Source organism: Rattus rattus, chromosome 11, assembly GCF_011064425.1.
Source record: "Rattus rattus isolate New Zealand chromosome 11, Rrattus_CSIRO_v1, whole genome shotgun sequence".
Classification (NCBI taxonomy): domain Eukaryota; kingdom Metazoa; phylum Chordata; class Mammalia; order Rodentia; family Muridae; genus Rattus; species Rattus rattus.
The window spans coordinates 29,459,192-29,484,509 of NC_046164.1; the positions used below are offsets into that span (position 1 = coordinate 29,459,192).

The window sequence follows — 25,318 nt, forward strand, 5'->3', positions numbered from 1 at the left end:
GAACCACACACACACAAAAAAAAAAAATGCTAACATGGTTTACACCTATAACCCCAGCACTCTGTGGGACAAGGCTGAAGGATTCTGGGACTTGCTGACTAGCCTAGCTCGGGTTCAGTGACAGGCCCCACCTCGAGGGGAAAAGAGTAATAGATAATAGAGCAGAATATTCAATGCCCTCTTCTGGCTTCCACAGGCACACCCGCGTGTGCACCTGCAGACACGTGTGCATTCGCGTGCAAACGAAGACAACTAATGAATCTCAAAGGAACATTTTCGAGGCTTTTTTTTTCCAAGTGAAGATATAAATCGTAAAGTAGAAAATAACAACATTTTGAATGATTTTAATATGATTTAAACACATTTTATAGTGATCACGGAAGGGTTTGCCACAGGGTAACTGATGTTTGCTAAATAGCCCTAAGTATCTGAGATCAGATTTATTACCATTGTTAGTCTGTGATGAAGACAAACTTGAAATGTGATGTCCAAAGAAAGCATCCACACAGATGTCTGCTTCACAGAGATCCCTATCCAAAACTGGCTTAAATCGGCCTTGTCTTCGCCCATTCCTGTCCCCGCCCCATTCTTTTTCCACAAGTCATGCCCACGGAAAAAAGTATGCATCTTAGACGACTGACTAATTTGAATTTACAGTTTGTCTCATAAGCCTAAAAACAAGAAAAGCAAGATGGATCTCTGCAGTGAAACTGTTAGGCAATAAATTACTGGCCGCTCATGAGTACCTAGAGCCGATGCGAATACAGCATTCAAACGCCAGGGCGCAAAAGCATCCCACAAACGTGCACACTCCTGTCTCTTCCTGTGAGGGTGTCGGCTGGAAGCGTGACCATTTCTTGAGGTATAAATACCTCGTGGCTAAGTTACTTCACCACTCTCTCTACTTTACCTTACCCTTATCCCTCGCCTGGAAGCTGTAGTTAATAAATTGCGCGCTGTAATGAGTTGATTCGTGTATGTTATGTAGCGTAATGCTAGATACCATGAACTTCAGCGTGGGAACAGGTCTTCTCAGTTTGGGCTTTGCTGATCCCTTAAAAGCTGCTGATCCCTTATTTCGTATACGACTGGGCGTGGGGATAAAGCAGTTGGGTGGGTGGAGAGGGAGATACCTGCTTGTTGAAAACAGGTAGGCACTCGGTATTGTAAGACAAGGAGGACAGCGGCGTACTTAAAAGAACAAAAGCACTAAGCCTGTTCGAAAACTCCCAGAATAAACTTTAGCACGGACTCAGCGCAGAACTCCAAGCAGACAGCGCATTGTCTCACAAAAGCTAGTTAGTGATGAAAAAACTCCCACAGATGCCTGCTAGCACTCCGTCGGCTCCGGGACAGCCAAAAGGGGGCCTCAGAACAGCCTCCATCACTGAATTCCTCGAGTGGCTTCGGTAGCATCCACGCTGTGACCTCGTCGCCTCCAGGACAGGTGTTTCTGGACTATGCACCTATGCAGCTCCGGGTCCACCCTGCAGACACTCGCGACTGAAGGGACTCCAGCAGCGACGAGCACTGGGAGGAAAATGGGCCTTAAACCACCCCGATGCCCCACCCAGTCACTCTCATTGGCTGAGGCTACCATGGGGGCGGAGATAGCGCACACCCTTCGCTGACTCCAATGCTCTCCGGAACGTACGCTGGTCCGGGACACTGGTTTGTGAGAAACTATTGCTAGCACGGAGAAAGCCCGGTCCCCAGGCCATGGGGGCACAGCTGAGGCTGCCACCCGGAGAGCCCTGCCGCGAAGGTGAGTGTCAGCTTGGGTCACTGGGGTAGCTGGGAGCCCAGATGCGTGGTTTTGAGATACAACTAGAAAAATGTGTAACACGGTCTTCTGGCCATTCAGTATTTCAGTCGTCCAGTCGGCTGTCCTACCACAGTAAATACTTAGCTGTGTCCTCTGCACTCCATACTCTGTGGAGTCCCCAAGTGGGAGCGGGACAGAGGTGACGCCCACTTGGTCTAGGGCTAGCCCAACTCTGTGTGTGTGGTGGGGAAATTCGGGATGCTTGCTGAGGGCAGATTCCAGGGTTTGATCCAGGAGGACGTTTCCTGGCTCAGTCATGGTTCACAGCACCTGCCAGGCCGAGGCTGTGCCAGGGATCCCGTGGGCTTACTGTGCCTGAGTCCCATTAAGTGGCCCCTCAGAACAGAGGGGCCATCGCTGGAGGCTGCCCGCCACCCACGTGGTTGCTCTGCTTCTGGAAAGAAACATCTCCCATCCCAGGCTAAGATTCTGACTTGCTGGGCGGTCTACTCCAATAGGGAACTGGGAGTGCCCTTTTGTAAATTCTTCCGATGAGCCAGACTGGGATTTCCAGCCCACACCTTGCCCTGTAAAATCCCTGGGCCCCGCCCCTTGACCTTTGCCAGCTGTTCACCACTTCTACTGGCTTCCTGCAGTCTCCACATTGAAGGTCAAAGCGAACTGAATGGAAGGGGAAAGGTGGGGCAACCTAGGGAAATGTGCATTGCAAATGAAATTATCGTTTTTCCACGGGTGTCAGGGCAAAGGTCATTTCTAACCCTCTTGCTAATGACTCGAAGAAGCTGTGTGGTAGGACAGGTGTCTTACAGTGGTTCCCAGCCTAATGTTCCAAATCGTGTAGCTAGGGCTCCCCAAGTTGTGGAGGTCTCCAATCATACAACGATTTTTTTTTTGCTACAATGTAACTGTAATTTTGCTACTGTTATGAATCACAATGCAAACATTTGCTTTGCGACCCCTGTAAAGGGATCGTTTGAGCCCCCAAAGGGGTTGAGAACCACTGATTGGGAACCACTGTTTGAGAAGTTCCTGGCAACATCCGTCATGTCCTTTCTTTTTGGCTTTTCCAGCTGATAAGATAATGAGGGACTAGAAAGAAAAGAAGGGGGAGAGAGGGGGAGGAAGAGAGGGCCCTCATCAAAAACCAGCTAGTAAGAAAGGGGAGGGGCGTGTGAAAGAAAATGCGCAACACTTCGCAAACTATCCCCAAATCGAGACGTGTGGTCCCTAAGGCAGCTGCATTTAGGTTACTTCCTAGACAATCAATGTAGTTAATGTTGGTCCCTTTTCTAAATAATTCCGGAGCCACCAGGTCAGATCGGCACTAATGCACCCCGCCCTTGTTTGCTCGGGGATCTGTAAGCAGATTGCACCCACTCATTTGACCTCTGGATATTTTTCCTGCTTTGCTCATGCGTTTGGTAACTACAAGAAATATTGGAGCTCTGTGTCACCCAATGATTAACTGTGCAGGAAGGTACTAAGAAGCATGGGACAGGCTAATCTGTAATTTCAGTAGTAGGAGAGTAGGTTAGCCCCAGAAGATTCTCTCGGCTCTCTTTCATCCTCTAAAGTGGAAAGAAATCTCATTGACAGTCAGAGTTGGTGGCACTGGGATACCTCAGGAAATCCACAGGGCAGACCCCTGGCGGGGCTGAAATGGGGTCTGCTTTTCCTTTGACGTGATGAACAAGACTCCTGTGAGCCAAGCTCTGGCCTAGGTCCTAGGAAAGGACTGTCATCACGCTGGCCTTCAACGCTAGGGCTCCCAATCTGTTTACTACCCCGATGGCAGGAGGTTCCCAAGCAGCAAATGACCTGATAGTGTACTTAGAGCCCTGGCAAGGTCTAACAGTTAATGTACCGGAGGCATGGGTGGTGTGCAGTTTGGGTGGCCCAGACCCTTTAGAGAAAGCATTAATCTGAGACCAAAAGGATGAGCTAATCATGGAGTCTGAGAATAATGTAGTTCTGTAAGATGCCCCAAAGGAAAGGTTACAGCAGTACTTTGATTTCGACATTTAAAACCGCCTCTGAGTACTTCGAAAGATCTTATAACCCCAAATTATCTCAAAATAAAGAGACAAACTTAAATACATATAGAGGGCTTTTTAAAAAGTTAGTTTCAATACTATCTGCAAGTGTTCTAACGAACTCAAATCAAGTTGAACGCCAAAACAGCTTTATTAGCAGTGGAAACATGGCCGCCGGGGAAACAGAATGCAAGAATTACGGCCATCACCTGGGACACTGCAACTGCACACACAGTTTGTGCCAGAGACTGTGGAGGTGATGTTATAATGCACTCGAGGACAGATATCCTGGGCTGCCCAAGGACATTCATAAATTCTCATGTCTGGGGAGTTCTCAGCTGACTTGGGGGTTCAAAAAAAGCAAGCTTCAGGCAGAGAAGAATCAAGGGTTTTCAAAAGCTTTCTTTCATAGAGTGAGTGACTTTTCCAGACTATAGATAGACAACTGAGGGGAATGGCTGTGGTATTTAAGGTTGGCCTTTCCTATCTTCCTAACCTAAATGTCTTTGGTATTAAGGAAAGGAGTCAGCAGCTAGAGAGACGGCTCAGTGGCCAAGGGCACCGACTGCTCATTCAAAGGTCATGAGCTCGGTTATAGCGTCCACGAGATACTTCACACTCATCTATAACTCCAGGTCCAGGGGATCCGACACCCTCTTCTGACCTCTGAGGGCACCAGGCATGCCCTGGTGGCATGTGGTGCACAGACATACATGCAAGCAAAACACCCATACACACGAGACAAAATTAACTCCGGAAAAGCTTAAGACGAGGCTATGGAGGAATCAGTACTCTGAGAATTGGCTGTATCCTTCTCTTCTGCTTCTATACTGATACATAATCTTGAAAATTCAAAACATTTGCATAAAACATATCCATTCACTCTCCAGCATAACTAAATTCTGTCGCTTCGGTTTCCGGTTTTTTACAGACACAGAAACCGAAGCAGAGACTTTAGTATGGCTTCATAGTTAGTGTTCAACTAAACATGGCATTCCTGTAGGTGCATACTTGGATGGTCCATGCTTCCTGAATTCACATCTCAACCCTTATTCCAGGGTGGCAGGAGTGAGGAATGGGGCCGCTGAGAGTTAACTGGTCATAAGAGCAGTTTCCTGACGTGGAATTGTTCAGTAGTGTCCTGTTAGTGCATCAAGAGGTGCACTCAGGAGGAAAAGTTGAGTAACCTTTCTTACAGATGGGAAAGTGTGAAAACAGGGCCCGCAGTCCTTTGACACTTCCCACTTTGTAGCTTTTGGGATTTCTGGATGATGGATGTCCAACCTGAAGTGGCTTTGTATGAAAAACAGGCCAGAAAGCTCATCCCAAGAAAACACTGGGGAGGGACGGCTGTCACCAGGAGCCCAACCCTGAGGCCATGCTGATTTCAGACTCCCAGTCTCCAGAGCTGTCAGAATTGACTTGTTTAGATATCATCGAAGACTCAAGACTAATGCAATGCCCCACCCACCCATGCATGGCCTCCGAGAAAGACACAGGGCTAAGACAGTGCCCCATCCACCCCATGGCCTCTGAGACATGACCTTTGACACATTGCTCTTTCACAAAACACGAGTGATGGGCATTTCTCAAGTTCTGTGAAATGACACTTTGATTTTCTGTGTAAAAATATAACTGTTTATCAAATGCTCTGAAAGAGATTTCCTTCATGTCTTAAAACTAAAACAGAAGGTGTTTGTTTCTAAGTCCTAAAAGATTTCTTGCATGCTGAAATTAAGCACTACTTTAAAAGCATCTCTCTAGTTCCCCCCCAACCCCTAAAAATAAAATTCTCCACTAAAAGTTGTTCAAGAAACACTGTGGTGAACATTGTTGAGCCTGGTACATAGTATGAACTATAAATGATTTAAAAATTTAAAATATGCATGAAAGGCTACTGAAATATTTCTAAGGTTCCTTTCCTGCATTTTTATTTGAAATTGTTTATTCATTTTTAGGGTGAGTTTTGTTTTGTTTTGTTTTGTTTTGTTTTGAGACAGGGTCTCACCCCATAGTTTTAGCTGGCTTGGAATTCAGTATAGATCAGGCTGGCCTTGAACTTAAAGAGACTCACCAGCCTCTACCCCCAGCACTGGATTCAGAGTGAGCAGCAGCTTACCAGGCTTCCTTTTTACTTTTTCCTCTAGAGGAAAATTTGAATAACCTTTCTTACGGGTGGTAAAGTGTAAATATGGCCGCCTGCAGTCCTTTGACTCTTCCCACCACTCCCGGCTCCCTCAGGCCCTTTGAAGAAAGAAGACCTTCAGGATAAGGCTTAAGGCAGCCGAGGGGGCACCCGCCTTTAATCCCATCACATGGGAGAAAGAGGCAGGCAGACCTCTGTGAGTTTGAGGATAGCCTGGTCTACAGAATTGAGTTCCAAGACAGCCATGGCTACACAGAGAAACCCTGTAACCAACCAAACAACAACAACAACAAAATACAAGAAAAGGGTTTAACCAGCAGCATCTTCTCACCTCCGTTTGAAAGCGTTTTATTGTTGCTTCATGGGCTGCTGCAGAGGGAGTTTTCCATTGCAGTTCACGTGGATTAGAAGTGCTCAGGATCAAACCTAAGGCCTCCAGAGAGGCCAGGCAACCTCTGCCTCTGAGCTACACCATTGTCCATTAAGTCTTGTGTTAATTGAAATACTGAGCGTCATACCCAGCTGCATGAGAGCTTACATATATATATGTATATACACACATATGTGTGTATGTGTATATATGCATATATATATATATGTCCACTATGATGTCCAAACTTCTCATTTTGCTCCAAATTTGTTCTAATTCATTTCTAACCCTTATTCTGTTCCAAATTAGCCTAAACGATGTGCCCTTCTTGTTCTGCCTTCTCTGTTTATTCTAGCTTGTCCTGCTTTCGTTAAAGTCATCTGCTCTGTTTGCCTGTCCCGTTGACCTGTACCTCACCAGTTCACAGAGGAGCTGACTGCCTGTGAGCGAGTAAATAGCTAACACGGCACCTTGGGGGGTACGGGCTCAACAGCTGTTTTGTTGAGCAAATCCATAATCGTATGGATGTGCATACACTATAAAAACATAAGCTGGGACAAGTGTGATTGGTTAGGGTCATTGGCTTCGAGGGAATTGAAGGTTTCTTCTGATTGGGACTTCAGAGACCGGCTGAGTAAGGAATGTGGTGGGTGTGTGTGTACTGTGCCATGGCCACCATCAAAGCCATCAGGTGAGGAGGAACTAGTTGAAAACAGCTACAGAAGACAGTGGCCCTAGTGAGGCTCTACCATACAGAGGAAGCCGGACCACAGGTCTGGAGCCTGTGTGGGGCAGGTGGACTCACCCTTCCCTGAATGAAAAGGAAAGCCAGTATAGAGCTTTAATAAGCCCATCTCGCCCAATCTTATCTCTGTGACCGCATCGTTTCCATCTCCTTCCTGTCCTCCAGCCCTCTGATGACACAGTCCCTTTACCCCTCAAACATACGTCTGCCTCACATTTTGTCTTTTACATGTGACAGAGATTTCTATCTAATCCTGTCTTCAAATCATGTCTATGTAATAATGTACATGTATATATACATTTTAGACGCTGGTACCCTCGGCGTCTAAAACATTCACGGCAGCTAAAGGACAATAAATATGTGGGTGAAGGATGAGAGCATTGTGCTGTTTGAGGAATGAGTGAGACAAGAGAAATGCAACGAGAGGTCAGAAGTGAGCAAGGGCATGTTAAGTTTTAGAGTTTAGGGTTGGTAGGAATTGAAGCTTTATTTTAATTGGCATGGAAAACTACAATCGAGTCAGAGAGACCAACCGCTGTAGGTGTAACCTGATCGACAGTGGTTCAAAGCCAGAGAATGAATTGTAGTGAACAAAAAAATTCCATTCAGATTTCCTATGTTAATGAGATTGGTAGCTGTACTCTTATTCCTGTCCATGTGTCTTCAGGTCAGCTGAGGGTGGACTGGACTGGGTTTCTGATTCAGGCTGTATACATGCCTACGTGATGGTTTGTATGTGTTTGACCAGGGAGTGGCACTATTAGGAGGTGTGAACTTGGAGGAAGTGTGTCACTGTTGGGGTGGGCTCCCTGTTTGCCTTCGTAACAAGATGTCAAACTGAGTTCCTTCTCCAGCACCATGTCTGCCTGCACTCTGCCGTGCTTTCTGTCCTGATGATGATGGACTGAACCTATGAGCCTGCAGTGAGTCCTTTATAAGACTTGCCTTGGTCATGGTGTCTTTCACAGCAATGCAAACCCTAGCTAAGACAGCCTGGGACTTGTTCCTCCCTGTGTACTCAGGTCTTCTCTGTGTTTTCTTCATGAGGGGGCCACAGGTTGAAGGGTCAGCAGTGGCTTGAGAATTACAGATGTATAAGAGAGAAACTTGGGCTAGGGCTGTTGCCCATTTGGCAGAGTGCTTACCACACACAAAGCCCCAGGCTGATCCCAAGCTCCACATAAGCAAGATGTTGTGGAGCATGCCTGCATTCCTGCATTTGGAAGGTGAGTGATGGAGAATCCGAAGTTCAAGGCCATGCTTGATCACAGTTTTAAGCCAACCTGGAACGTAGAGACCTCTGAGGGGAGAAAAGGTAGAAAAGCCAACCAGAGAAAGGTAGAAAAGCTTGAATGCAGATCACCTCATCAGACCTCTCGATACCAGTGGCAGAGTTAATGCACCAAGAGACTCCGTTTATAAAGACAAGTGATGCATTGTGGTTCATAATTTTGGAGGTTCCAATGCAGGACCTGTTACCCCTTTGCTTTGGGGCAGCAGTGAGGCAGCACGTCGCAGTAGGTGCATACAGCAGGACAAATCTGCCCACCTCCTCCTCCTCATGGGAGAGGGAGGGAAATGAAAGAGTTCTATAATGCCCCCCTCCAGGCACACCTCCATTGACCCAAAGACCCTCCCACCGCAACTAGACCCCACCACTTGACGTTGCCACTATCTCCTGGTAGTACCACCAGGATCAGGCCTTTCATGACATTTAACATCCAAACCACCACCAGGGGAAGAGCCGTGTGCCCACCATGGGAAGGCTAAGACTCATCAACTACTGAGGACTAGATGGTGAGACGATGCAGTCGGCAACCTGGGAATTCATTGCTGTGATTCTATAATTAAGATGAAGCTTTGCAGGCTAGAGATGGCTCAGTGGTTCAGAGCACTGGCTGCTCTTCCAGAGGTCCTGAGTTCAAATCCCAGCAACCACATGGTGGCTCACAACCATCTATAATGAGATCTGATGCCCTCTTCTGGTGTGTCTGAAGACAGCCACTTATATACATAATAAATTAAATAAATCCTTTTTAAAAAAGCACTTGACAAAAACATTTATTAAAAAAATAAAAGATGAAGCTTTGCCTAAAGATAGACTTCTCAGCAATCAGAGAATCTGTCATGAACTGCAATTTACTGTCCTCTATAGGTGTGTGTAGCTTTGATAGGTGAAAGCATCTCACCCTTTGTGAATATTAAGACTTCACTGGCTTTGTTTATTTGTTATGTTTATCACTTTCTGATATAAGAAGACTGGCCTGGGATGCTTAGCTATGCCAGTTCCGTTACCCAACTTTGGCCCTAGAGCAAGGAAATCACTTTTCTAAGGAGAGAAGTGTTAAACAGAATGCAGGGTGGGCACCACTTGTAAGGAGTAATATCTTATTTCTTAAATCGAGTGGTTTATTTATTTTTTAACACATGAGACATATCTGCTACTTTTGATTCATATTTAAAGAACAATAACATCAAAGAAGTTAAAGTTCTCTGCTGGCAGAAACCCACCCTGTATTCACTTTCAAAGTGACCGTCTAGTCCAATTGTTGAATGACTTATAGACTTTCAGTGCCGAGTACAGTCTAGCTTCGGGTCCTTTTAATACTTTGCTTCTTGAGATCATGAGACACTCTGATAGCTTTGCAGTCTCTAAAACCCTCCAGGGTCTCTGCCCACACAGTCTGCCCTGCCCTTCTCTTTCCTGTGCCCTAGGCCCCCTCTAAGCCCTCATTCTCCCTCCTTAGGTCACAGCCTGTGTGGGCTTTCCTCCCTGAATACACTCCCAAAGCATAAAACGATTTAAGTTCTAAGGTCGGTAACCAAGCAAGGTTTTTATTATTCCACCTGCCATAAAACTCCCAGCCTTGTGTTGGTCATGAGAGAACTTGGAAAATGCAAACAAGATTATTTGTGCTTCCTTGGCACTACTCTCCCAACATCCCCTGAAGTGTAGGAAATGGTTTTTTTTTTGCTTCATCAGCTCCTTAGAAGGCATATTGTTTTTCTGGAATGAGGTCCACCCACCCTGATTTCAGAGATGAAGTTCTGGAATGGTTCTGTTAACCTCATAGTGAAGGACAAGCGGGCATTCCTTGGGAAGTTCAGTTCAAAGTTTTCTCCGGAATGAATGCAATCAGAATTGTAACTGGCAAAGACTCTTGGGCTCACTCTCTGTCTGTCTGTTGTTGTTTCCTTGGTTGGCTGTTTTGTTTTCTGCTGTTTTGTTCCCTGTAGTTCAGGCTGACCTCAAAATTGTCAGCTTAACTCCCAAGTGCCCGGATGACATGCCCAACTCGTTTCTTGGGTTTAGATGAAATGCTCACAAGGAGGAGTAAGAATACTGTAGCTACTTTATCACCGAGAATAGTCACGGTTCGTGGTTGTTCTTTTAAAGCAGTATTGCAGAACATTTCTCTATTTTATTTTTTAAGGAATCCCTTAAGTAATGTAATTCCCTTGGCATATTTAAAAGTTTTGACTCAGAATCTGCTCTCTGTCTCTCAGGTAAAGCCAGTTCCTCGTTAAGTCACACGGGTAAACGAAATAACATACATTTGAGGTCAGTTTCTCAGCCATTTCAAGAACGAAACTTTGAGATGGTTTCCTAACTGCCTGTTAAAAAATGTATGATGGCTTCAGGATGTTTTTGGATGAAGATCCCCTTACAGGAAGTCTTTTTTTTTTAATTGGATATTTTTTTATTTACATTTCAAATGTTATTCCCTTTCCCGGCTTCCCATCCATAAACCTCCTATCCCATCCTCCCCCCCTTCTATAAGGGTGTTCCTCCTCCCCAATCACCTCCCCTTCCCACCTCCCTGCCCTAACATTCCCCTACACTGGGGGGTCCAGCCTTGGCAGGACCAAGAACTTCTCCCATTGGTGCCCAACAAGACTGCTACATGTGCAGCTGGAGCCATGGGTCTGTCCGTGTGTACTCTTTGGGTAGTGGTTTAGTTCCTGGAAATTCTGGTTGTTGGCATTGTTGTTCTTATGGGGTTGTAAGCCCCTTCAGCTCCTGCAGTACTTTCTCTAATTCCACCAACGGGGACCCCATTCTCAGTTCAATGGTTTGCTGCTAGCATTCGCATTTGTATTTGCCACACACTGGCTGAGCCTCTCAGGAGACAGCTATATCAGGCTTCTGTCAGCATGCACTTCTTGGCTTCGTCAATATTGTCTAGTTTTGGGGCCTGTATAGATATGGGCTGGATCCCCAGGTGGGGCAGGCTCTGAATGGCCATTCCTTAAAGCAATTAGGGAAATGACACCCTTCACAATAGTCACAAATAACGTAAAATACCTCGGTGTGACTCTAACCAAGCAAGTGAAAGATCTGTATGACAAGAACTTCAAATCTCTGAAGACATTGAAGATCTCAGAAGATGGAAAGATCTCCCATGCTCATGGATTGGCAGGATTAATATAGTAAAAATGGCCATTTTGCCAAAAGCAATCTACAGATTCAGTGTAATCCCCATCAAAATTCCAACTCAATTCTTCATAGAGTTAGAAAGAGCAATCTGCAAATTCATTTGGAGTAACAAAAAACCCAGGAAAGCGAAGAACTTCTGGGGGAAATCACCATCCCTGACCTCAAGCTATATTACCGAGCAATGGTGACAAAAACAGGAAGTCTCCTTGCTAAGTGTTTCAGAAGCTGTCAGTGATGTGTTAGTGTGCTTTCTCAAGGTTGGGGGATGTTAAGTCAGAGTGCTGTTTTAGTTTTGTTTTTATGGTTTTTTCGTTTGTTTTTAGTTTTGAGAATTTCCTATGTGTGTGCTATATTGGCAGTACCCTCTCCTTCCAACTTCCCCTGAGTCCCACACCGTTCCTGCTTAATGGCCTGTTCAAATATTATTTTTAATTATTATACATATAAATACATAGTCTGCTGGGTTCCCTTAGTGTTGCTCATTGGATGTATGCGTCCCCATTGATCCCTTGGGTGCTAATCTCCTTCCAAGAGGCTCCTCACTGTGGACGTGGATTTTTCACTGAATTCCATGATTTACCTTTGTCTGGTTTTGTCTAGGATAAGTGATGTTGGGACACTTTGCCTTTTAAAAAAGGAAAAAAAAAATTGAGAAAGTAGAAGGTTTAGCCACAGTGTCACCTTGTTAACTGTTCAAGTGACAGACGTTCGAAAGTTTCTCGTGGTCTATAACATGTTTCTCTTTCATACTTTACAGTTTAGCCTAAAAATTCCAGTGCACAGAATGAATGGGTCTGTTCTCGTGGTTTTGCATCCTTACTAAAATCTTATTCTTTATAAAGCCCACTGATGTTTAATTCATTTTTCTACAAAATTCTGTTTATTCAGGAACAAGTCAATTAGTTAAACTGAGAAACCATTTTCTTCGGGCTAAGCGGTATGCAAAATTAAAGTTTAATGAATTTTCTGGAATGCACAGTTCATACCCCATGAATGGGTCATCTTAATTTCCTATAATAGGGTAGTTAGTTTATAGGCCGTAGCCTTCTCCACAGACTGTCACAAGCCCTGCTTTCTGAGGGTCAGACTGGTCTTAAGGAGTGAGGTGGGTGGGGGTGGGGCTGGGTGTCCCCTGAGCTGTATAGAGAAGCCAGACCTAAGTAAGCACTCCCCGTTTCGACCAGGCCGCTTCCTTACTGAAACCGAGACCCACGTGCTGCCAGGTGGCTGGATTTATCAGAGGACCCTGGACTTTCATGTGAAACTCTCCTCTTTGAACAATAACAACGAAACAATCTTTAAGTTATTTAAGAATGTGGAAAAGCTCCGTTGAAAGTGTCTGTCAGCCTGTGGACCCCCTCTCAGGCGGAGAGTTTCCTGTTTAGGATAGAAATGTGTTTCCATCCACTCAAGTCTCTCTCTTGCAGAAAGGAGAAAGCCTTTGCACAGCTCCCTTGCATTCTCACCATCCCCTCCTCTTTTCTTTTTGCCAGGTTATGTGCTGTCTCTGGTCTGCTCAAACTCTTCCCAGGCTCTGTGTGAGATCACAAACGTGTCACAGCCGCTGGCTTATCCTGTCCTCTACGCGAACCCGAATTCCTCCACAAGCAACTTCAGCATCTCAGCAGGTGTAGAAAACAAGTACAGTCTGTATGTGGGCTTGGTATTGGCCATAAGCTCCAGCTTTTTTATTGGCTCAAGTTTCATACTCAAAAAGAAGGGTCTCTTGCAACTGGCCGACAAGGGCATTACCAGAGCAGGTAAGGAACACGTCCAACAAAGTCTTCACCAGTGCTCTTGAAATAGAGCATGCTCCCTTCTGCCCTAAGAGCTTTTCCCTTGGCACAGAACTCTCTTCCCCCTGCCCTTCGTCCAGCTGACTCATCCCTCTGAATCCTGCCATACTCCAGCACCCTAGAACGGTCTCCCTCATCACTGTCCTTCGGATTCTGTCACTGCCTTCATTGCCTCTAAGACATTGGTGTGCATTGTTTAGTCAGCAGGGACTTGTGTGTTGATAGTAGACGCATAGACCATGCCCTCCCCATTGTTTGTGTTTGCTGAGTCAGCGACTCTTAATGCTATTTATAGTGGCGTTTCTGATGCTGAGTGGCCTGTCTGACTGCATTAGCCACACATTCATATTCGTTTCCATGAAGTATCATAGCATAAGAAACTTAAACATTTTCCTAGGGGGCTGGAGAGATAGCTCAGTGGTTAAGAGCACCGACTGCTCTTCCAGAGGTCCTGAGTTTGATTCCCAGCGACAATATGGTGTCTCACAACCATCTATAATGGGATCCGATGACCTCTCCTGGTGTATCTGAAGATAGCAACAGTGTACTTATACATAAATAAAATAAAATAAAGAGGAGATAGATACAGAGAGACAGGAAAAAAAAATTTCCTAGGTCAGTATATGAAAATAAATGGCTACAAAGTGGGAGGGGAGATTTTCTCCATCAGAAAATATACTATAGTGTGGTCTTAGTGAAAAGAGTTTGGTGCTGGAATTTAAATAATAAGGGATAAGTTGAAGTGAAAAGAGATTACATGTAGCAGCTAATATATAATTTTTAAAAGTAGTATTTCAGACCAGTGATGAAAAATTAATTATTAAGTTAAAAGTGTTGAGACAACTGGGGAAAAGTAGAAAACTTTTTACTTTTTACCATTCTGCAAAACACATGCCAGATTCCTTGAACTTGAAATAAAGTCTTCTTAAGCATAAATCTGTTCTGTGCAAAGGAAGAAGGTAGTCTATGTAATTTAAGAGATTCTGTGAGTGGATGGATAAAATAGGTCACACACAGAGATCCTCTTTGGAAATAACTTGCTTGAAACGGAATAATTAGATGATCTTGGTGTTGGGGACAGCTATGAAATACAGGACACAGTGTTGTAGAATTCCTAATATATAAAGAACAATTGCAGGCAATAAGAAAAATGGCAAAGCAGGCAAGTGAGAACGGTGGTGGGAGGTGCAGACATCGGTGTGACGACTGCTGTCTAGTCGTCTGTAAATTTTATAAGGCGAAAACACTAAGGAAGGAAAATGAACTACTTTGCAAGATCATCTTTAGTGCTTACTCGTCCTGCTTAGTTTAGTTATAACAAAACCATCTAGGTCAGAGTCAGGTAGTTACCTGTGTTAGAACTGAGAAAATTCCATCGTCTATAGCCAACACGTTAGCAGGGATTCGGGTCCCAGGTCACTCGCGGCGAGATGACTCCAGGGAGCTTCAGAAAAGCTTTTCAAGATGTCAAAGTGGAAAGATAAGCAGAGTCCACCCGCCTGATGGTTGCCGCTCTTTAATTGGCTCTTCCAAAGTCTCGTCTTCCCTTTAGGACCAGCGTCACCCACAAGCTATGGTTTAGGCTTTAATTTTGTTTTTGGTTTTTTTTTTAACTATGGCCGATACAAGGAGTTCAGAGTTTATAGCGCCTGTACTGCTAACCGACATCCTCAGGGATCCTGATAATTAAGTACAATTTCATACAAGTCAAAGAACTTCCCACAGAAGTCAAAGGTCACCGGAAGTTTGAAAAGACCTTGGGAAGGACCGAGAGAGTATCCCCACTCGGAGAAGACACTTGCCGAGTTAGGTGACCAGAAGCCTTGCCTTTTCCCAGCACCTTTCCCCGGAGTCAGGGCTTCTACCTTCTATCCTCATCTCCTGAGATGAAAGCCTGATTCTTGTTTTTTGGCATTTCCCAGGGCAAGGTGGACATTCTTACCTCAAGGAATGGCTGTGGTGGGCGGGACTGCTGTCGAGTAAGTATGAAGTTCATGAGTTCTCCCACTCAGTGACTCTTCCCCCCCCTAGGAGGATGGATCTATATTGGAAGAGGATTGTGCTGTCATAGCAGATTGCGTCCATTTATCTACATAGAGGTTATTTCGCTCTTTTAACAGAGCCTGCTCTGTGCTTTCACAGAATGCAAATGAGGTGTTTCAAAAAAAATTTTTTTCCGGGAGCTGGGGACCAAACCCAGGGCCTTGCGCTTGCTAGGCAAGCACTCTACCACTGAGCCAAATCCCCAACCCCTCAAATATTATATTTTATACCACAAACCTCTCCTTTTTCCCCGGAGAATTTGAGAAAACACCATCCCAGATCTTCTGAGTTCTTCTTTCCTCATTTATTTATTTATTTATTTATTTATTTATTTATTTATTTATTTATTTATTTATTTATATTTGTGTTGTATGGGTGTTTTGCCTGCGTGGCTGTCTGTGTACCCTCTGCATGTAGTGCATACAGAGGCCAGGAGAGGACATCCGATGGAGAGCTGGAGTTAGAGACTGTGTGAGCTGCCCTGTGGGTGCTGGAGTCAAACCCAGGTCCTCTGGAAGAGCAGCCAATGCTCTAAACCGCTGAGCCAGCTCTCCAGCCCCTTCTGAGTTCTTGATTCTTTTGGCCATCCTGACTGCACATTCTCTTGGAAATAGGTGTGTCTTCTTTATCAGGACCAAGTGTAGATAAATAAAAAAACAATTTTTTTTGGGTATTTGATACTGGAGTAAAGTAGGGGAGAAACGAGCTATCAGGACTCTCTTCCTCCCACACTAGGTGTAAGGACAGAAGCAGACCTCACAGGCTTGAAGTTCTTCCCAAATGCTACTAAGATTTGCTCCTGAGAGGCAGGCTGTCTGCCACTCTCCCCGACTTCCTCACCTCCCTCTCTTACCTCCGGCAAACTTGCTTTAATGCCAAGTCAGAGCCTTCCAAAGGCAGGACATCATAAAGTAGCTTCACCTGCCTCACAGCTCTCTCTGTACCCCGAACCCTAAAGCCTCCCTGTTTTCCAAAACCAAGAACTGACTTCAACATTGGAGAAATCCTATTATAAGAAGACAAAACCTGGGGGCTGGAGAGATGGCTGGACAGCTAAGATTAGTTGTTACTCCTGCTGACTGCTCGAGTCCCAGCCCATGCCAGCTCACAACCACCCATAACTCCAGGGGATCAAAAACCCTCTTCTGAGCATCACAGGCACCTCGGGCACAGACGTACGTGTGAGCACGCCCCTCATACACATAAAATAAAGAATTTGGTTTTTTTTTTTTAATTTTTAAAGGAAATAGCTCGTATTCCTTATCCCTGATAAATGTTAGAAGCTAAGAAGGTTGGTATTTAAATTTATAGAGCCCTTTCTATTTTTAAGTTTTTCATATCCATTTGACTGGATTACCCTGGGAAGGTTCCAGTAAAGATGATCTCAGTGATTCTCTTACTCTGCGTTTGTGCCCTACTTGCATCTCCCTGGCCTTCCCTCGTGTTTTCAGATAAAAAAAAAAAACCAGGGGCTGAGAGATGCCCCAGTGGTTAAGATCACTTGATGCTTTTGCAAAGGACCTGAGTTCACATCCCAGCACCCACACAGTGTCTCACAATTATCTCCAATACCAGGTCCAGGGGATCTGACCGTCTCTTCTAACTTCCATGGGCCTCAGACACCCACAAAATGCACAGATATACATGCATGCCAACGCTTGCATGCATGGAGTAAAAATAAATCTGAAAATGAAAGCATAAGGAAAAAATTGTGCTCTATTTACAGTGCCGTGTATACCAAGCAGAAAAGCTTGTGATAGTATGGATAAGAGCATACATTGGAGTGCTATCTGGCTATTAGCATATGACATTAAGATTTGCATAGAACAGGTTGGGGATTTAGCTCAGTGGTAGAGCGCTTGCCTAGCAAGCGCAAGGCCCTGGGTTCGGTCCCCAGCTCCAAAAAAAAAGAAAAAAGAAAAAAAAAGATTTGCATAGAATAACATCTATAAAAATAGAAACTATCTCAATATAATAATTTAATAATATGATATTTCAATATAACGGCAACAAAGGGAACTGAATAGTCTGGAAAGGCTACCACGGCTCTTTTTATGAGTGCAGTCTCCTAATTGCTGTGTAAATTTACATCTGTCTCTATGGTGTTCTAATGCTGGGTACTCAAAGAAAAAGGAAAGGAATACACTCCTCTGTGTTTGGTCTCCACTGTGTTTGCTTGTTGCAATTGGACAGTGTGGAATACTACAATCTCTCAAAGTGCCCCACTGCAGTCTCTGGAAATAAGCTGGCTTCCCCGCAAAAGCTAGCTCTTGGGGGAGTCTCCTTCCCGCCGGGAGTTATCTGCAATACAGTACTTGGTGTGGCTCTCAAGTTTCTCAGATGAGATTACATTTAGACATCCGTCCTTAGGACTTTCAAACAGTTCGCCAGCTCTTCTTGAGTTCCTGAGACACTGTCACTTGCTTGTAGGTCATCTCCAACTCAGAGATTCCAGCCATGGGCCTGTGGTGGGGATTCCTGGCTGTCTGCCACCCAGACATCAGATCCCTACAAATGCTCTCATTTTATGAGATGCCAATATTGCTGTGGTTAGATTGCAAGGGGGTCACTTCCAACATCGTCCAAAGCTACTTCTACTAGATTCCATTTGACTGACCAAATATGGACATCTAAGCCCCTCAAGCCTCAGTTGAACCCCTGTAAAGCCCGCATTTGTCCTCAGTACTGTTACATTGTTACCACCAGGCAGTTACAGTAGATCAGCATCCCTGATAGCAATCCTTTCTCACAGGCTGCAAGGAGTTAAGTCATTGCTTTCGGGTAGGTCTTGGCGGCCTTGAGATAGAAGTCTGCTGATAGCATGAGCCATTTGCTTATTTCTTCTGATGAAGCTACGATCCCACGTTCTCATATTTCTGCTTTCTTCTAGTGGGAGCTGGAGAGGCTGCAAACTTCGCCGCTTATGCCTTTGCACCCGCCACCTTGGTCACCCCTCTGGGGGCTCTGAGCGTTCTCATAAGGTAGGTGAACAACAGAGAGATTGGCCTCAGAGGCTAGTTCACTATCGCCAGCAGCCTTAAACCATGGGAAGCATTTGCTAAGAAATCACAGGACAAAGAACAACAATGCAGTCTGAGCGCTCAAAGCCCAGACAGCCCCAAATAATGTCTAGGACTCCTGAAATCTTAGAGGCAAGCCATTTATAACATAGGCATAAAAGGTTGCTTCTTGAGCTAGGAAATCACTTATATGCAGAAGGTCTTGAGTTTGACCCCCTCCCCTAACAAAGATAAAAATCTAATCTTGCCTCTAAATATATTACAAAAATAACTTAAGAAAGCTACAAAAATAGCAATAGAAATAGAAACTACATTGCTATGTTGTTAAAACAAAAACAAAGAAAAACAAAACTGAACCTGACAAGAGCACGTGGCTCACAAGTACTCACCAGGGAATTTCAATTGATGTTTGTGACGATTCAGTGAAACCTAGCGAGTGTGTGTCTGTGTGTGTGTAAACCTCTCAGCTGAGTAAATTGTGAAACTTCTCTGAATCTTTCTTGTTGCCATAGTGATTACTGGCAACAGTTATCAGAAGACTTTAAGCTACATTTCAACTCTTGCTAAAATTTCACTGCTGCCTGCTAGATACCTCTGTTGGATACCCCGTAGTAGGATCCCCTGTTTTCTAGTATGGGAATGCCCTACTTTGACTTTTGTTATTGTAATAAACACCATTACTAAGATCAACCTAGGGGTGGAAAGGGTACACACACACACACACACACACACACACACTCTCATCATCATCATCATCATCATCATCATCATCATCATCATCATCATCGAGGGAGACCAGGGCTGAAGCGCAAGGCAGGAACCGAAGCAGAATCCATGGAGAGACACTGCTTACTGCCTTGCTCCCCACAACCCGCTCAGCTTGTTTTCTGATACAATCCAGGAGCACCTCCCTGCCCTGGGTTGCAACACTCCTAGTGGACTGGTCCCTCCCCCATCAATCATTAACTAAGACAATGCCCACAGGTTGGTCTGAAGGAGGCAACTCTTCCATTGAGGGTCCATCTCCCCGGGTGACTCTAGTTCATATCAAGTTAACAAAGCCAAACCACACAGTCCGTCTGGCTTTCTTGAGTTGGTTGGTATGGTGATTCTAGTGATTGTGTTTGATGATCTATGAACTCTAAGTGTGGCCCAGCTACCATTTCGATGCTTTTGTCTTTGAAGAGTCTATAAAGTATATGTATCTAGTAGAAAGCTTCTGACTAGGCCAACCTACTTCTCCTTTCTGTCTTTATAGGATAGAGAGAACCAAATGAGTGTCTGTGTATAGAGCAGTCAAAAGACTTGTCTTGACTTTTCACTGGGGCTGCAGTCCCTCAAGTGACCACTAGAGGACAACTCTGGAAAAGCACCTGGTGAAAGTCTTGGAGTCAAATGGCACCCTAGATTGAGACTGGGAAAGAAGGAGGCTGGTGGGCAGGGACCACAGCCAGCCTCTTGATGTAGCAGCAGGATATCCTACTCTGGCATCCATGGAGATGCCAACTTTGAGCATTTTGAAAGCAAGTCATGAAGCACAAAGCATTGGGAGCTTTAGATAGGCAGAAATATCCAGGTGGGGTTTACTGTTTGACAATCTGCATGGTTGAAGTCTGTGCAGTTATGTATCAACTCTGATATCTAAGTACAGTGTGTGTGCGTGTGTGTGTGTGTGTGTGTGTGTGTGTGTGTGTGTGTGTGTGTGTGTGTGTGTGATGAAGGCCAAAGAACAGCCTCAGGTGTCATTCCACAGACACTGGACACCTTTTTATGTTGATACAGGATCTCTCACTGACCTAGAGCTTGACACATAAGCTAGATTATCTGGACAGCAAGCCTCTGGCACTCTTTTAATGCCACCTCCCAGCACTGTGGTTTTAAAACAATGCACACCCACACTGGCTTTTTTACAAGTGTCCTAGTCATGAAACTCAGGTATTGATCCCTTTGCATCAGGCACTTTACTGAATGACCCACCCTCCGGCCTAGGGCGTGTATCTTTAACATTCATGGTCAGCTGTATTCTAAATGGACAGATTGAACATCCCTAATTCAAAACTCACAAAGCCAATGTGCTCCCAAATTTTAACCATGGTGAGCCTGCCTATGATCCTATAAGTGAAAAATTCCTTACATGACCTCATGTGATAGACTTCCATCAAAACCTGAGCCCATCAAACATATTGTGTAAGATTGTCCTTGGGTAAGTTCGTCAAGTTTACTTGAAGCATAGATAAAAAAACCCTCCTATTTAAGCTCAATTTCTTGCCCTAAAATATCCCATATATGCAAGTAAACCACATCCCAAAACACCTCCGATCAAAGCATCTCAGGAGCCAAGCATTCAGAGAAGGGATGTTCAGTTTCGCCAACGAGCTATAAAATAGCTTTCATTCCAGTTACTTCACAGGAGGTAAGGTTTGGAAACTACTTAAGCTCTAAGAGGTAATGGGGAATGTCTGTAGCATAGCATGTCTGTAATATCACCTCCTGAGGCATAAGAGTGGTAAAATATAAATACGTAACCATCACTTCTGAATCATTTAGGGTGTTTCGGTGTCCCGTAGCACATTCTAGTAAGCTCCGTGGGGTACAGAGCAACACAGGCTGCCATGTGACCTCTAAGCTGCTGCGGAATCAAAAGGTAATCGAGCAGCCAGTGATTTTGTTTCTTCCTCTCTCAACAGTGCAATATTATCTTCCTATTTTTTAAATGAGCACTTGAACATTCATGGGAAAATAGGCTGCATACTAAGCATATTGGGGTCAACTGTGATGGTTATCCACGCCCCGCAAGAGGGAGAAGTCACGTCTTTGCATGAAATGGAAATGAAACTGAGAGATCCAGGTCAGTGATTCAGCCTTTAAAAAAATAAACAAACACAGGAAGAAAGGAAAAAAACCACTGAAGTCCTGGTGTGTGTATGCTTGCTTTTGTTTGGTTTGGTTTGGTTTGGTTTGGTTTATTGAGATAAGACCTCACTATATATAGCCCAGGATGTCCCTGAATTTATAGTCCTCATTGCCAGTCTCCTGAGTGCTGGCATTTCCAGCATGCTCCACCATGCGGGTCACCAGAGGAAATGTGTGCTGACACCAAAGGTATCCTGCAAGCTGTGGTGACACCGAAGGTATCCTGCAAGCCCGCTATGGGTTGTAAGCTGCAATGGGATTTGTTCCTGTTGAAGTTCTCAAAGTAACAATCTGTTTTTGTGTTTGTGTGTCCTGGCTACACAGTAACAAGGAGAGATGAGGCAAGTGCAGACAGAAGATTCATAATGAACCCAAATCCCTTCCCCTTCTCCTTTAAGTAAACATATAAAACACTACACCTGCCAGACCTAGCAGGGATATTATACGGATTCAAATGATACGTTTGTGACATGCTCTATGAAATCGCTGAGGGGCAGAATGATACTTATTTAGTCTCAGTTGCTCTTAATGTCTGTGTTTTTAAACTGGCAACTAACAGTACCTCAGTAAGGTGTGGATGTTAGCATCTCCCGAGTCTAATTCTTTCTTTCTCCTCCTAACCTAACAGGGTTCATTTCCTTTGCTGTGATCGTCTCTGTGATCTCATTGGTGCTGATTTTGGTTGTGGCCCCGAAGAAAGGCCAGACTAATATATTGGTCTATATCTCAATCTGTTCTTTGATTGGAGCGTTTTCCGTTTCTTCCGTGAAAGGCTTGGGGATTGCCATTAAGGAACTGCTGGAATGGAAGCCTGTTTACAAGGATCCCCTGGTCTTCATCCTGTTGGCCGTGCTTACACTTTCAGTGGCGACCCAGATTAACTATCTCAACAAGGCCCTGGACACTTTCAACACGTCTCTGGTGACTCCCATTTACTATGTGTTCTTCACATCCATGGTGGTGACATGTTCCGCCATCTTGTTCCAGGAGTGGTATGGCATGAGAGCTGGGGATATCATCGGCACCCTGAGCGGGTTCTTCACCATCATCAATGGCATCTTCCTTCTACATGCTTTTAAAAACACCAACATCACCTGGAGCGAGCTCACGTCTACGGCTAAGAAAGAAGTCCTTTCTTCAAATGGCAGTCAGAACAGTTATGTTTTACTAGAGAATGCAGACTGCTCAACCTCTGGGTATGATGACGACATCACCCTGTTTAGCAGGACTGGTGACCAAAGTATCCATAAACTTTGAACCTCAACCAAGACACCCGAAGAGAAACAATACTTATTCTTGGAAGGTCTATTGGTATGTTAGCATGTGTAACACTGTACAAATCCTCTGGATGGGAGGCCAAGCAAAAAGCCTTTGCTCTGCAGAGCCTCCAAATTGGAAAATCAAGTTTAATCTTCTTCTAGAGGATTCCTGTCTTTTAAGTTTTCAAAACCACCGAAACAGTCCCCAAGCGCCACAGAAGTCAAAGGTGTACGTTGTCTCAGAAAAAGTCTTTGGGGCAATAGATTTGGCCCTGCCAGGGGGTGTCTCCTCTTTTCCTCCCTGCCTGCTCTTGGACTCAGGGTGACTCACAGATCTGCTAACTGTGCTCTGACTGAGCAGAGTCTCGGACGCCATTGCCCAATGAGTCATAAGCTCAAGCTATTAAAACTAAGAAACGGGAACACTGGTGTATTGACCTCTGGTCTGCAGTGCCTTCTTTCTAAACTACACAGCAGATAGGCAAAATGTTAAGGAACATACTGGACTAAAATGTTTCTGGAATGTATTTTTCTTTCTTTTTCCCAAACACACATACACAATTATGTCAGAGAATCTATTAACACGGACCTGGATACTGTAGGCAAAACATATTTTCTGGAAATCCCAAGTGAATTTAGCATTGCAATGACTCACAACAGTCATTTTGTTCCTTTTTCTGTTTTCTTTTTTTCTTTTCTTTCTTGGTTCTTTCAGACATGTTCTTGCTATATGACCCAAGCCGGCCTCCAGTTCAGCACTCCTTTGCGTCTGTCTCCTAAGTGCCTGGGTTAAAGGTTTGTACCACCATGCCAACTTCTTTCTGAAAAACTACTATTTCATAGATTTCTTCTTGTTGACATAGAGGTTTTGTGAAAGCAGTCACTATACAATGTGAAGTTCATAGCGTGCTTCAGTTTCCTCAGAGGTCTTATCCTTAAAAGGTGGGTCATCCAAAACCGAGGACAGCTAACAGATTCCTTGCGCAATCTTAATGTTCTTTTAAAATTTACCATTTTCACCTTAATAAGGAAATTATAAACAGTTTAACTTTCCAGAATGGGCACGGCCTACTGTTGTGTTCAGTAACTGATGCCTTTTTTTTTTTTTATCCAATTGAATTCCTCATGACCACACTTTCCAATTCAGATCGTTGGTAAGTGTATAAAAAAGAGTCCTAAGACATGCTACAGGAAGTATCTTTTGCTCATTAAAATTTTGCATTTGATTTCTCTGACTCATTCTAGACCCGTGCTCTTGGAATCTTCAGCGAGAGTAGCGGTTGAGTGCAGTTAACTGCACTGTGTGTTTGGGAAGCTGATAATCCGTGGGCATCCCATGAATTGATACCTCAAGGCAAATGCATGTTTACTCTCTGTCACTGACTCCCTTTGGGTAGCTGTGAGCACACGTTTGTAGAAAATTATCTTCTGAAAGGGTAGTGTGTTTGAAACCTGTACAAATTCTTTTGCCGGTTTTCCTTTATGCTTTGATAACTCCACTGAGTTTCCCCAGGGTATTTTCTTGGTGAGGACCTCAGTCCTCTCCCTTGACATCTTTCCTCAGGTTGCGGCCATTCTCCATTCTAGTGATCTTAACTTTGAGACACTTAGTAAATGTCATTTGTTACTTGACACCTTAGCTGTCAAGTTTTCCCCTTGGTACATTGTTCACAGGTCAAAGATTCCTGGAACACAAGAACCGATGTGTCCTGATTTGGAGAATGAGCTGGTGTTAAAATACACCCCCAGGAGAAAGACTGAGAGATTTCATCAGTTGTCATATGTGGAGAAGCAATAAACAATTGGCAAATATTTTCAAATCTCTGGAAAGATTGCTGTTAGTACACATTTAAAAAATTAAGACATTACTGTAGATCTAATACCACAACTGAATCTTGGGTTGGAAGATACTAATGGAGGAAGAGTAAACTACTGTGTCCCTCTATGACATTCCGAACTGCTCTCTTACTCATGCGCATTTGAATGTGTATCCTTGTCATCACAGAGACATGAGTTATTTGGTGGATATCAACCTGTGTGTAAAGAAACTGGTTTTGCCTTTTGAATTGTAACTTCACCATTAGGTCAATGGTTAATGATTCTATTTTTCACCCAGAGTAAAAGGTAATCATAAAATTGAAACATTGAATTAAATTAACACATTTCTTTTTTTTAAAAAAGGAAGAAAATACTAATCCACATACATCGAAAGCTTCTTATGTCGTGCCCAGTAAGCCATAGGCACTTCATTAGAGATGATTCTCATTGAACTGGAATTCTAATCCTCCTTCTTACTAGAGAGAGGAGGACCTCAGAGCACAAGTTTGTGTGAATTAATTCTTCATCGCTCCTACTGAAGATTATTCATTCTCAGACAGTCCAAGTGAAGGTGAATTCATCATTGTCCACTCTACGTCACAATACAGAACCATTCCAACGAAAATATTCTCCCCAGAGAGGGGGAATGTAGCTCAGTGCTCCGCTGACATAGCTGATGTGGGCACAGACACTGGCTTTGCTCGTCAACATGAGGGGGCAAATTATAAAACCAGTGGAACCAAACTAAGTGTCACCTTCACCTTTGAAAGCTTTGGATGAACGGCAGGGGGAGGGGGAATCATATGAATATGTTGAATGTTCTCAAATATTTTTGATAAACTGTGTTCATGAGAGTTATATTTTTCAACTGTTTACAAATACTATTCATTTTAGTTTGTACATTTGTAATGCCTCGGTATATTTCCAATAAAATAATATTGTTTTATTGTG

General features: G+C 44.2%; 1 protein-coding gene across 1 annotated transcript; it reads left to right on the forward strand.

Annotated features, from left to right (window-relative positions):
- The first annotated feature begins 1,653 nt into the window (after window positions 1-1,653).
- Window positions 1,654-25,318, forward strand: Nipal1 (NIPA like domain containing 1). Its single transcript, XM_032916599.1, has 6 exons — window positions 1,654-1,765; window positions 13,012-13,278; window positions 15,237-15,293; window positions 18,248-18,338; window positions 21,065-21,225; window positions 21,919-25,318. The coding sequence occupies exons 1-6, from the start codon at window positions 1,720-1,722 to the stop codon at window positions 22,545-22,547; spliced, it is 1,251 nt and encodes a 416-aa protein (XP_032772490.1). The 5' UTR covers window positions 1,654-1,719; the 3' UTR covers window positions 22,548-25,318.

Excerpts from the sequence above, each read along its gene's own strand:
- Nipal1 (XM_032916599.1), top strand. The coding sequence starts at position 1,720 with ATGGGGGCACAGCTGAGGCTGCCACCCGGAGAGCCCTGCCGCGAAG. Across the intron at positions 13,279-15,236 it reads CAAGGGCATTACCAGAGCAG|GGCAAGGTGGACATTCTTAC; the intron begins GTAAGGAACACG and ends GGCATTTCCCAG. Across the intron at positions 21,226-21,918 it reads AATGAAACTGAGAGATCCAG|GGTTCATTTCCTTTGCTGTG; the intron begins GTCAGTGATTCA and ends CTAACCTAACAG.